At 48.1% G+C, this 13,921-nt stretch overlaps 1 protein-coding gene across 1 annotated transcript in view; it reads right to left on the bottom strand.

Moving 5' to 3' along the window:
• LOC144671740 (arf-GAP with coiled-coil, ANK repeat and PH domain-containing protein 2-like) overlaps positions 1-13,921 on the bottom strand; it is an 82,871-nt gene that overhangs the window by 30,920 nt on the left and 38,030 nt on the right. Inside the window, exons 7-10 of the mRNA XM_078533750.1 lie at positions 11,685-11,729; positions 11,056-11,151; positions 4,754-4,828; positions 313-425 (exon numbers count right to left, since the gene is read on the bottom strand). Of these exons, the coding sequence (XP_078389876.1) occupies positions 313-425; positions 4,754-4,828; positions 11,056-11,151; positions 11,685-11,729 (329 nt within the window). The remainder of the gene's footprint in view (positions 1-312; positions 426-4,753; positions 4,829-11,055; positions 11,152-11,684; positions 11,730-13,921) is intronic.

Here is a 13,921-nt window from a genome sequence, read left to right on the forward strand (position 1 = left end):
TCCTCATCTCTGTCCTAAAAGGGCGACCCCTAATTTTAAAACAGTGCCCCCTAGTCCTGGACTCACCCACAAGAGGAAACATCCTTTCCACGTCCACCTTGTCAAGGCCGTTCAGGATCTTGTAAACTTCAATCAAATCACCCCTCACTCTTCTAAACTCCAGTGGAAACAAGCCCAGTCTGTCCAACCCTCCCTCATAAGACAACCCACTCATCCTGGTTATCAGTCTTAGTAAACCTCCTCTGAACTGCCCCCAAAGTTGAAATGGCTTAACACATTCTTTAAACTGCAAGTAGAGGATGTTGACAGTACCTGTTCCAGGTCTTGAAGGCATTACTAGCTCGTTTGTACAGGTAACCTTCCATAACCACGCCGTGTGGGGCCTCCATGTTAAACTCCACCACCAAATCATCGTAAAACACATCCTGCGGGAGGTGGAAATCATTGATGAAACCGGCGGTATTTTAATTCGGCGTTCTCCCCTCTCTGACACACCGGAACTGGGGGCAGTCTTTCTGCTCCTTCAGCCTGTTTCACCATTCAGTTAGAACATAGCTGACCTGCGTCTTAACTCCATCTACCCGGCTTGGTTCCCTAACCTTAGATACCCCCCAGCAATGGAAACAAAAAAAAGCCATTCTCAGTTTCGATATTGTCAATTGGACCCCCGCAGCTTTAACAGCTTTCTGTGGGGAGGGGGTTCCGGGTTCCCACTCCCCTGTGTGTGAGGACGTGCTTCCTGACATCACCCCTGAGTGGCCGCGCTCCCACTGGAAGATTATTTTCCTTTGACCCGGGCTCCCCTCACGAAATGAAATTGTTTCTTTCTTCTTAGTCCTGCAACTTCTTTAGTCATCTTAAACACCTCAATTAGACCACCCTTTCATCTTTTAAACTCCTGGGAACACAAGCCTAGCCTTCTTCAGGACTGATCTATCCTTCTGAAGGACTGGTGTCTGGAGCAGAGCACAGGAGCTCCAGACACTGTCTAACCAGAGATGTAACATCACTTCCACCCCTTAGCTTTCCAGTCCTCTTGGGATCAAGGCCAACCGTCCATGAAGTTTTTAAATGTGTTCTTTGTTTGTCCTTTAATCTTATAAGAAGAGAGAGAGAGTTAAGCCTGTGAAGCATTGTGGGGGTGAGTTGATGTCACTCCATGTGTGTGACCAGATCACAGGGGTGTAATGGACAAGGAACAAAATGGTGGGAGGTGAACATCGCTGGCTGGGCCCAGCATTTATTGCCCATCCCTAATTGCCCCTTGAGAAGGTGGTAGTGAGCTGCCTTCTTGAACCGCTGCAGTCCCTGTGGTGTAGGTACACCCACCGTGCTGTTAGGGAGGGAGTTCCAGGATTTTGACCCAGCGACAGTGAAGGAACGGCCGATATATTTCCAAGTCAGGACGGTGAGTGGCTTAGAGGGGAACTTCCAGGTGGTGGTGTTCCCATCTATCTGCTGCTCTTGTCCTTCTAGATGGTAGAGGTTGTGGGTTTGGAAGGTGCTGTTGAGGGAGCCTTGGTGAGTTCCTGCAGTGCATCTTGTAGATGGTACACACACTGCTGCTACTGTGCGTCGGTGGTGGAGGGAGTGAATGTTTGTGGATGTGGGGCCAATCAAGCGGCTGCTTTGTCCTGGATGGTGTCAAGCTTCTTGAGTGTTGTTGGAGCTGCACTCATCCAGGCAAGTGGGGAGTATTCCATCACACTCCTGACTTGTGCCTTGTAGATGGTGGACAGGCTTTGGGGAGTCAGGAGGTGAGTTACTCACCGTAGGATTCCTAGCCTCTGATCTGCTCTTGTAGCCACAGTATTTATATGGCTAGTCCAGTTCAGTTTCTGGTCAATGGTAACCCCCAGGATGTTGATAGTGGAGGATTCAGCAACGGTGATGCCATTAAACATCAAGGGGTGATGGTTAGATTCTCTCTTATTGGAGATGGTCATTGCCTGGCACTTGTGTGGCATGAATATTATGTGACACTTGTCAGCCCAAGCCTGGATATTGTCCAGGTCTTGCTGCATTTGGATATGGACTGCTTCAGTATCTGAGGAGTTGTGAATGGTGCTGAACATTGTGCAAACAACAGCGAACATCCCCACTTCTGACCTTATGATGGAAAGAAGGTCATTGATGAAGCGGCTGAAGATGGTTGGGCTGAGGACACTACCCTGAGGAACTCCTGCAGTGATGTCCTGGAGCTGAGATGACTGACCTCCAACAACCACAACCATCTTCCTTTGGTGGTCCAGAGTCGATGTTGAGGATTCCCAGGGCAACTCCCTCCCAACGATATATCACTGAGCCACCACCTCTGCCGGTGGGACAGGACATACCCAGGGATGGTGATGGTGGTATCTGGGGAGGATTCCATGACTTTATCAGGCTGTTGCTGGACTAGTCTGTGAGACAGCTTCTGGCACATGTTAGTAAGAAGGACTTTGCAGGGTTGACAGGGCTGAGTTTGCTGTTGTTGTCACATGTATCCCAGACCAGGTAAGGACAGCAGATTTCCTCCATTAATGAATGGACAATCCATGTCATCATTAATTCCGGATTTTTATTTGAATTTATCTGTGGTAGGATTCGAACCCGGGATCTCAGGGGTACCAGGCCAGTGACAATACCACCATGCCACCACCACTGAGAATGCAGATCCAGCGGCAGAGATCAGAGCAGTGAGCTGTGTTCTATGGGATAAGCCCAGCTGCTGTGAGCACTGTGTTCAGAGCTGCTGTGTGGAAGGGGCTGAACCTGACTGATCATCAATCGACAGATCCAGACTGGCTGCACTGAGCTGCCACCAAATACATCGGCACCTAAAGGTGGAAAGCAGCCTTTTGCAGGTTTCGGGCTGTACAGGGGTAAAGGTGTGACACCCACTACAAAAACACCTGGGGCCACCATGTGCCTCACTCTGAAGCAGACAGAGCACTAGTCACGCCAGCGACAGTCTGCCCACAGCTATGAGGTGGCGTGTCACCAAGCAGGCGTGAGGTGCCATGGGATGTCACAGACGGGAAACTGCCTCACGAACCTCTGAAGCTGCACCAGCTCCTGTTCAGCAACTGTTAGACTGTCTTAGAGAGTTAGAGAGCTGGGAGACTGTCTCACTTTCTTACAGAATCACACATCCAACTTGGGAATTTAATATGTTGATTTTTTTCTGTCATTTCTTAATTTGCTCATACTTCAGCGATGTACCTGTCCTGGGAGTGTTTGATGGGGACAGTGTAGAGGGAGCTTTACTCTGTATCTAACCCTGTGCTGCAGCTGTCCTGGGAGTGTTTGATGGGGACAGTGTAGAGGGAGCTTTACTCTGTATCTAACCCCGTGCTGTACCTGTCCTGGGAGTGTTTGATGGGGACAGTGTAGGGGGAGGTTACTCTGTATCTAACCCCGTGCTGTACCTGCCCTGGGAGTGTTTGATGGGGACAGTATAGATGGAGCTTTACTCTGTATCTAATCCCATGCTGTACCTGCCCTGGGAGTGTTTGATGGAGACAGTGTAGATGGAGCTTTACTCTGTATTGAACCCCGTGCTGTACCTGTCCTGGGAGTGTTTGATGGGGACGGTGTAGAGGGAGTTTTACTCTGTATCTAACCCCGTGCTGTACCTGTCCTGGGAGTGTTTGATGGGGACAGTGTAGAGGGAGCTTTACTCTGTATCTAACCCCGTGCTGTACCTGTCCTGGGAGTGTTTGATGGGGATGGTGTAGAGGGAGCTTTACTCTGTATCTAACCCCGTGCTGTACCTGTCCTGGGAGTGTTTGATGGGGATGGTGTAGAGGGAGCTTTACTCTGTATCTAACCCCGTGCTGTACCTGTCCTGGGAGTGTTTGATGGGGACGGTGTAGAGGGAGCTTTACTCTGTATCTAACCCCGTGCTGTACCTGTCCTGGGAGTGTTTGATGGGGACAGTGTAGAGGGAGCTTTACTCTGTATCTAACCCCGTGCTGTACCTGTCCTGGGAGTGTTTGATGGGGACAGTGTAGGGGGAGGTTACTCTGTATCTAACCCCGTGCTGTACCTGCCCTGGGAGTGTTTGATGGGGACAGTATAGATGGAGCTTTACTCTGTATCTAATCCCATGCTGTACCTGCCCTGGGAGTGTTTGATGGAGACAGTGTAGATGGAGCTTTACTCTGTATTGAACCCCGTGCTGTACCTGTCCTGGGAGTGTTTGATGGGGACGGTGTAGAGGGAGTTTTACTCTGTATCTAACCCCGTGCTGTACCTGTCCTGGGAGTGTTTGATGGGGATGGTGTAGAGGGAGCTTTACTCTGTATCTAACCCCGTGCTGTACCTGTCCTGGGAGTGTTTGATGGGGATGGTGTAGAGGGAGCTTTACTCTGTATCTAACCCCGTGCTGTACCTGTCCTGGGAGTGTTTGATGGGGATGGTGTAGAGGGAGCTTTACTCTGTATCTAACCCCGTGCTGTACCTGTCCTGGGAGTGTTTGATGGGGACAGTGTAGAGGGAGCTTTACTCTGTATCTAACCCCGTGCTGTACCTGTCCTGGGAGTGTTTGATGGGATAATGGACTGGAAATAATGTATGGAGAGGAGGGAATCTGCAGTCAGTTCAGGTAAAATCACCTTTACTGAATGTCATAAAGGAAAAGTAACAAATGGAAATAATGTCCCCCTGCCCCCTACCCCCTGGCCCCTGCCCCCTGCCCCCTGCTCGGTGTGCAGCTGTTTTGTTGCTCTGGGTATTCCTATGCAGATACCTGTTGGCGCTCACACCTCACCTGCTGTTTGATCGCTGCATGTCGCTGCTCCATGTCCCGTTTATCCCTCGCTGAGTTCAGCACCAGCTGATGCAGCTGTGGAACAGAGAAACAAAAAGGCGCCTTTGAGAACGACAACTTGGGAAAGCAAGGAATTCGTCACCTTTTTCTAAAGAAAACATTCTCCCCTTCCCTTCCTGTAGACGTGATCCCTACTGGGATCTGGGTTCCCTCGTACCTTACCCAGGGATCCGGTCTTCAAATGTAAGTGTTTACAGGATATTCGACCAGGGAGAACATCATAGTTGAGCCTGATTACTGCACTTGTATAGATTACATTATAGACACCAGCCTTTCAACTCAACTGCTCCCCACCAACCTCCTCCGACTGGAATTATCTATTCCCATCCAGCGTCCTTATCCCTGTATTCGTTTTTCCCACTCTTTTACATCAAACCTCTCCTTAAATGGGTCAGTACTACTATCTACTGCAGCCAATTTGTGTTGAAGTGAATCCCACATACTTAGCACCCTCTGTGTAAGGAAATTCCTCCTAAATTCTTGGTTTGCTATGTTAATGGTTATCTTATCTCGATGCACAGTGAGGGTCACTAGATAGCATTCAGAAGGAGGCTGATTCTTCCTGTTCTTAATCCAGGGGCATTGAGGCCAATAGGAACTCCCTGGTCACTGGTCCAGCCACCCCATGAGATCAATTAACGTAACTGGGGACAGGAGCTGGGCTTGTCTTTCTGTCCCTGTGGCTCGATCCCACACAGGACAAGGACATTTCCTCATCTCGCTGTCAGGTCCAGCTCATGGGAATATTTTCTCATTGGTTTAGGCAAAGGATCGTCCTGAATCCCTGTCATGCACAGCATCAGTCGTGAGTGACAAACATACGAATTAAAGCAGGAGTAGGCCACTCGGCCCCTCGAACCTGCTCCGCCGTTCTATAGGATCAGGGCTGATCTGATTGTAACCTCAACCCCACATTCCCGCCTACCCCCGATAACCTTTCACCCCCCCTTTCTAATCAAGAATCTATCCACCTCAGCCTTAAAAGTATTCAAAGACTCTGCTTCCACCGCCTTTTGAGGAAGAGAGTTCCAAAGACTCACAACCCTCAGAGAGAAAGATGTTTCCTCATCTCCGTCTGAAATGGGCGACCCCATATTGTTAAACAGTCGTGGATGCATTACTGAGTGACATCCAGACACATTGTAATTTTACACAAATTCTTGCTGAAGCCATGGCACACGATCGTGAATATCTTCAGAGTTGAAGAGGATTGCCAATCGGTCATACCCTGCAGTGTGTGTGATTTGTGCAGTGTGGCACATTTCAGCACAAGGTGATTGCTCAAGAACATGGCTCAAAATCCCCCACTGACTGATTTACAGCTTGTGTGCACACAATCACCCTCATGCTCATACTCATTACACTCTGACATAGACAACAACATTCTTACACACACACATCAACATACACACATGCGCACACACACAAACAACACATGCACTCACAGGTGCGCACACACACACACACACAAACACACACAGACACGCACACAGTCACACACAGAAACACACGCACAGTCACGTACGCACAGAAACACACACGCAGCCACACACGCACAGAAACACAAACGCAGTCACACACGCACAGAAACACACACGCAGTCACACACACAGAAACACACACATAGAAACACACACACAGTAACACACACAGAAACACACACACAGAAACACACACACAGAAACACACACACAGTAACACACACACAGAAACACACACACAGAAACACACAGTCACTCAAGCACAGAAACACACACACAGTCACCACACACACACACAGTCACCACACACACAGAAACACACACACAGTCACACACACACAGTCACACACACACACTCTCACAATCACACATGATACTGGAAGTCTCATTGTTCTTCCCGGCTGTTTATGTTTACAATCTGTATTTAATAGGAATCAGCACAAACTTAGCGAACAGTGTCAAAGGTCATGGCCAGAGCTGCCTCCTGACATCAAAACAGGAAAGTATATGTTGTTTGGATGATGCAATTTCCACAGAAGAATTCAAGGAAATTATTGAAAAACGTCAAATGATTGAACGTCATCAGAGGAAGCAACATGGCCCAGGTCTCGGTTTTACAAATGTTAGTGGCTCTTTTGCTAATCCTTCCCCCTTAACTCTTCAATCCCAGGCCCGTGGATCTTTGTGCAAAGACTTTCTCAAATATGTTATAACATCAGGTCATACGATGCAGTAATTCTACCTCCAAGGCTGATATTACGAAGAAAGACTGTGCATTTCTACACGACCTTTCATCACCTCAGCATTTCACAGCTGATGGAGTTGTCACTGTTGTACTGTAGGATACGCAGCAGCCCATCCGAGCACAGCAAGATCCCACGAATAGCAATGTGGTAACGATATTCGTTGAAGGTTAAGGGACCTTTTACTTTTATCCCAGAGGGTAGACAGGGCCTGGGATTGGCAGTCACCTCAAAAAGACAGGAACACTGACTGTGCAGCATTCCCTCAACACTCACTTTGGGAGTGTTGGGAGTGGGGTTGAAGCTTTTGACTCTTGGGTAAGGAGGGCTACCCAGTGAGCCACAGCAAACCCCACAGTAACACCGAAGGTTAGAAAACACATGACCAGGTCACCGACAGTAAACAACAATAAAGGATAGATACAGACCCTGCCTGTCGCTTGGATGCACCGTTTCACGATCATCTGCTTCTGCTCCCAGTCATACCGTGGACCCCTTGCTTCCCAAACCCCTGTCCCCGTGCTCAGTGCCGAGAATCTCTGGGACTACAAGTCACAGGAACATCCTGTGCTTTTAAGGAGTCGAGGATTTGCAGCTCAGAGCCCCTGCTTCCTGCCTCCCTCACACTGCAGACAGCGAGTGGACAGATAACAGACTCCGAAAGGACAAATCCAGCACAGTTTACTCAAAGCCTACATAAGGAAGGCAAATGCTCACGAGACAGAAAATAAAGCAACTCCGTCTGTCTCCCTCTCTCTCTCTCTCCAGCTCAGTCAATGGGTGCACCTCCCTGTCTCTCTGCACATCTGTGTTCATCGTTTTCTGACCATTTCTGCCTCTACTGGGTAATTACAATGATTTTTAATTTATTCGCTCGTGGGATGTGGGTGTCGCTGGCTGGGCCCAGCATTTATTGCCCATCCCTAATTGCCCCCCGAGAAGGTGGTGGTGAGCTGCTGCCTTCTTGAGCCGCTGCAGTCCCTGTGGTGTAGGTACACCCACAGTGCTGTTAGGGAGGGAGTTCCAGGATTTTGACCCAGCGACAGTGAAGGAACGGCCGATATATTTCCAAGTCAGGCTGGTGAGTGACTTGGAGGGGAACTTCCAGGTGGTGGTGTTCCCCATCTATCTGCTGATGGCGCGGAAAGATAAGGAAATTATCTGCAGGAGGCAATTATTCCCAGTTTTCCCATCATCGTAGCACAGTCTCAGCCAGGCACCGTGGGACATTTTACCAAATTAACAGTAAAAGCAAGTCGGTGTTCTACACTCTACACTGGCTCCTCCTTTCCCGATTGATACCAAACAGGACACACGTCTTGAACTGGGATAAGATGAAGGTCGAGTATCCTTTATCCGTGAATTCGAAAACCAGACACATCCATTAACTGTGCTTATTTTGAACCCCATCGACCTCTAACGTCTAGTTGTTTGTCTGCACTGTTTACCTTGTGATTTTTATGGTCAGCATGTCAAAAGGGAACTCACTACAGGTACCCTGTATTTATTATTCAGTGATACATCTTACTTTTCCAGCCATTTGATTAACTTTAGACGATAGCTAGCCTGGGCTTAGGCTATTGTAACGTAGGTTTACATACGGTATCCAGAAACCGAAATTATCCAAAATCTGAAACGCGATTGGCCCCCCGAGGGTTTTGGGTATGTCAGGAGGATATTAATGTATATATTTTTTTATTCATTCATGTGATGTGGGCGTCGCTGGCTAGGCCAGCATTTATTGCCCATCCCTAATTAACCTTGTTCAGAGGGGCATTTTAAGAGCCAACCACATTGCTGTGGGTCTGGAGTCACATGTAGGCCAGACCGGGTAAGGATGGCAGATTTCCTCCCCTAAAGGGGCATTAGTGACCCAGATGGGTTTTACAACAGTCGACAGTGGTTTCATGGTCATCATCAAACTTAATTCTAGATTTTTACTGAATTCAAATTTTACCATCTGCTGTGGTGGGATTTGAACCCAGGTCTCCAGAGCATCACCCTGGGTCTCTGGATTACTAGTCCATATAATACTATTGGAAAATAGTTTTCTTTTAAAATAGAGGTTTAGTCTGTGGCTGTGTCTTAATTGGATTAAAGCCAGCGAGTCTGTGCTTTGATGTGTACTAGGTTTGATATGTAAGCAAGATAGAGTGCATTTGCATTTTGTGGAGAGAGCATTCAAGAAGTGGGGTGAATTCTACACTGAGCAAGCAGATGCCAAGTAAAATGTTTATATTACGAATAAAATTGGTACTATGAAAGGGGTTTTATTGTTAGAAGAGGCTGGTGCTACAATGAGAATTTACATTCAATGGGCTGTGCTAGGTACAGCAAGATGCCCATTTTGTATGTGCAGGACAAAGGCAATGTGAGGTCAAAAGCAGCTGTAAGCCTCCAACTGGCTCCAAAGGAACCAAAGTGAAAAGAACCTCATTTTGAATTCGTAAGGCGAAAGTGCTTTGCCTGGTGTCTGGTTAAGTCTACGGGTTGCTGTCGCCTGAATGGAGATTAGTTTGGGAATTTGAACGTAGTAATTTGTAGCCGTGTGTATGTGTTTAATGTATTGTAACTTAATAAAATGTTTCAACTACTTTAATATAAAACCTCTCGAGAGCTTGTGGGTCTGATTCCTGAATTTAGAGTCGCATCTCAAACATAGCACTTAAAATTATAGGTTATGACAGTTGTTTAAAGTTTCCCTCTGGGATTTTTAAATAACTCCGCTTCACCAACTGCACCGGTCATAACAGATGAAGGATACTCAACCTGTACAAGGGAAGAAAACAATCAAGGCTTATGAGATATACTTGTCCGCCCAACGACCAAGATGGGAGCTAAACCCATAGAACCATAGAAAAGTTACGGCGCAGAGAGAGGCCGTTCAGCCCATCATGTCTGCACTGGCTGAGAAAAGAGAGGAAAAGAAACTAGTCGCTCATTTTAATTCCACTTTCTAGCACCTGGTCCATAGCCTTGCAGGTTCCAGCACTTCAAATGCAGGTCCAGGTATCTTTTAAATGAGTTGAGTGTTTCAGCCTCAGGTTCCCTGTATTTATTATTCAGTGATACATCTTACTTTTTTAGCTTAGGCAGTGAATTCCAGACACCCGCCACACCTCTAGGTGAAAAAGGTTTTCCTCATGTCCCCTCTAATCCTTCTACCAATGACCTTAAATCTGTGCTTGCTGTCCGCACAGCTAAAGGGAACAAGTCCTTCCTGTCTAGTCCCATCAAAATCTTCTACACCTCAATGAAGTCACCCCTCAGCCTCCTCTGTTCTGAGGAAAACAGCCCAAGCCTATCCAACCTTTCCCTCTCAAATTTAAGAATATTCAGACTAGAGGGGCCAGCAGCACAAGCCAATCAGTCCCATAGAAACTTGACAGCACAGGAGGAGTCCATTCGGCCCCTCATGCCTGTGCCAGCTCTTTGAAAGGGCTATCCAATTAGTCCCGCTCCCACAGTGAGACACAGTGCACACAGAAAGAGGCACAGAGAAAGAGAAACACAAACACAAGAGCAGACAGAGATGGAGAGAGTCACACACCGAGGGTAAAGACAGTGACACAGACAGAGATACACACTGAGAGGCACACGCAAAGAGGTGGACAAACTGACCAGCATAAAAACAGACGTAAACAGTTTGTAAAGGGTCAGCTAGTGGCTGAGGGGGAATTTGAGGTAACTGTGAAGCAATTCTATTGCTGAATCACCAAGAACAAAACACTGGAACACATCACTGGCTGTGCGACAGACCATCAAGCGTTTCTTAAAAAATTCATTGGCGTCGCTGACTGGGCCCAGCATTTATTGCCCATCCCTAGTTGCCCCTTGAGAAGGTGGTGGGTGAGCTGCCTTCTTGAGCCGCTGCAGTCCCTGTGGTGTAGGTACACCCACTGTGCTGTTAGGGAGGGAGTTCCAGGATTTTGACCCAGGGTCAGTGGAGGAACGGCCGATATATTTCCAAGTCAGGATGGTGAGTGGCTGGGAGGGGAACTTCCAGGTGGTGATGTACCTGCTCTGCGAGCTGCTTCCTGTAAGCCTCGAGGTTCTTGAGTGTATTAAAACCTTGAGTGAAGAAGCTGGACTGTGCATCCATGAACGACACCATCTGTAACCAACCAGACCAAAATTCAGATAAAAGCAAAAAACTGCAGATGCTGGAAATCCAAAACAAAACTAAAAACACCTGGAAAAACTCAGTCTAGTGCTGCATTGTTCCAGTGAAGCTCAACGCAAACTGGAGGAACAGCACCTCATCTTCCGACTAGGCACTTTACAGCCTTCCAGACTGAATATTGAGTTCAACAACTTTAGATCTTAAACTCCCTCCTCCATCCCCACCCCCTTTCCGATTTCCTCCCCCCCCTTTTTCCCCAATAATTTATATAGATTTTCCTTTTCCCACCTATTTCCATTATTTTTAAAGGTATTTCCTGCCACGTCACCGAGGAGCACTGCCTTTGGCTGCCAGCCTGAGATACCACAGGCTGCAATGGGAACAGAGCCCCTGCACTGTCCCGAAATTAAGGAACGGAAAAGCCTTTCAATCAACAAAAGCCTTTCAACCAACACACCGGCAAGGCCTCAGGCCATCCAAAACTTGGCCAAAAGTGGCAGCAGGGAAGAGAAAAGCATACTCACAAACTGTAACATTTCATTCTTCTTCTTTGCTTGGATGACATTTATCTAAAAGAAAAAGATGGCAAAGAATTCAAAAAACAAATCGATGGCTAAAACACCAGCTTAGATACAGAGCTCGCTCTACCATGTCCCCCCCATCAAACACTCCCAGGACAGCTACAGCACGGGGTTAGATACAGAGTAAAGCTCCCTCTACACTGTCCCCATCAAACACTCCCAGGACAGGTACAGCACGGGGTTAGATACAGAGTAAAGCTCCCTCTATACTGTCCCCATCAAACACTCCCAGGACAGGTACAGCACGGGGTTAGATACAGAGTAAAGCTCCCTCTACACCGTCCCCATCAAACACTCCCAGGACAGGTACAGCACAGGGTTAGATACGGAGTAAAGCTCCCTCTACGCCGTCCCCATCAAACACTCCCAGAGCAGGTACAGCACGGGGATAGACACAGAGTAAAGCTCCCTCTACACCGTCTCCATCAAACACTCCCAGGACAGGTACAGCACGGGGTTAGACACAGAGTAAAGCTCCCTCTACACTGTCCCCATCAAACACTCCCAGGGCAGGTACAGCACAGGGTTAGATACAGAGTAAAGCTCCCTCTACACTGTCCCCATCAAACACTCCCAGGACAGGTACAGCACAGGGTTAGATACAGAGTAAATCTCCCTCTACACTGTCCCCATCAAACACTCCCAGGACAGGTACAGCACGGGGTTAGATACAGAGTAAAGCTCCCTCTACACCATCCCCATCAAACACTCCCAGGGCAGGTACAGCACGGGTTAGATACAGAGTAAAACTCCCTACACTGTCCCCTTAAAACACTCCCAGGACAGGTACAGCATGGGGTTAGATACAGAGTAAAGCTCCCTCTACACCATCACGATCAAACACTCCCAGGACAGGTACAGCACGGGGTTAGATACAGAGTAAATCTCCCTCTACACTGTCCCCATCAAACACTCCCAGGACAGGTACAGCACGGGGTTAGATACAGAGTAAAGCTCCCTCTACACCATCCCCATCAAACACTCCCAGGGCAGGTACAGCACGGGTTAGATACAGAGTAAAACTCCCTACACTGTCCCCTTCAAACACTCCCAGGACAGGTACAGCATGGGGTTAGATACAGAGTAAACCTCCCTCTACACTGTCCCCATCAAACACTCCCAGGACAGGTACAGCACGGGGTTAGATACAGAGTAAAGCTCCCTCTACGCTGTCCCCATCAAACACTCCCAGGGCAGGTACAGCACGGGGTTAGATACAGAGTAAAGCTCCCTCTACACTGTCACCATCAAGCACTCCCAGGACAGGTACAACACAGGGTTAGATACAGAGTAAAGCTCCCTCTACACCGTCCCCATCAAAAACTCCCAGGGCAGGTACAGCACGGGGTTAGATACAGAGTAAAGCTCCCTCTACACTGTCCCCATCAAACACTCCCAGGACAGGTACAGCACGGGGTTAGATACAGAGTAAAGCTCCCTCTACACTGTCCCCATCAAACACTCCCAGGACAGGTACAGCACGGGGTTAGATACAGAGTAAAGCTCCCTCTACACTGTCCCCATCAAACACTCCCAGGACAGGTACAGCACGTGGTTAGATACAGAGTAAAGCTCCCTCTACACTGTCCCCATCAAACACTCCCAGGACAGGTACAGCACGGGGTTAGATACAGAGTAAAGCTCCCTCTACACTGTCCCCATCAAACACTCCCAGGGCAGGTACAGCACGGGGTTAGATACAGAGTAAAGCTCCCTCTACACTGTACCCATCAAACACTCCCAGGACAGGTACAGCACGGGGTTAGATACAGGGTAAAGCTCCCTCTACACTGTCCCCATCAAACACTCCCAGTTATACCCTGAATTTTCCATTTCTCTCAGTGACTGACATTATGATACTTTCTGTTTTGGGACTGGGTGTCTAGTGTTTCCGATGTGCGGTAACCATTCAGGTGGATATCAGGCCTCCTCTATAACCAAGACATTCCTGACGGTAAATGCATCGGACTAGAAGATTACGGAAGATCAAGGTGACGTGTTGAAGTTGAGTAAAGGATTTGATGGGTCATTAAAATGTAGTTTTTGGCTGGGTGAAGCTGACAGGAGCTGGTCAAACCCACACGGTAAGAGCTGGGTGTTCAGGGACGATCGTGAGAGGCATTTCTCACACAAAGGGCAGTGGGAATGTGGAACTCTCTCCCCGAAAAAGCTGTTGTGGC

This window comes from Cetorhinus maximus, chromosome 34, assembly GCF_964194155.1.
Source record: "Cetorhinus maximus chromosome 34, sCetMax3.hap1.1, whole genome shotgun sequence".
Classification (NCBI taxonomy): Eukaryota; Metazoa; Chordata; class Chondrichthyes; order Lamniformes; family Cetorhinidae; genus Cetorhinus; species Cetorhinus maximus.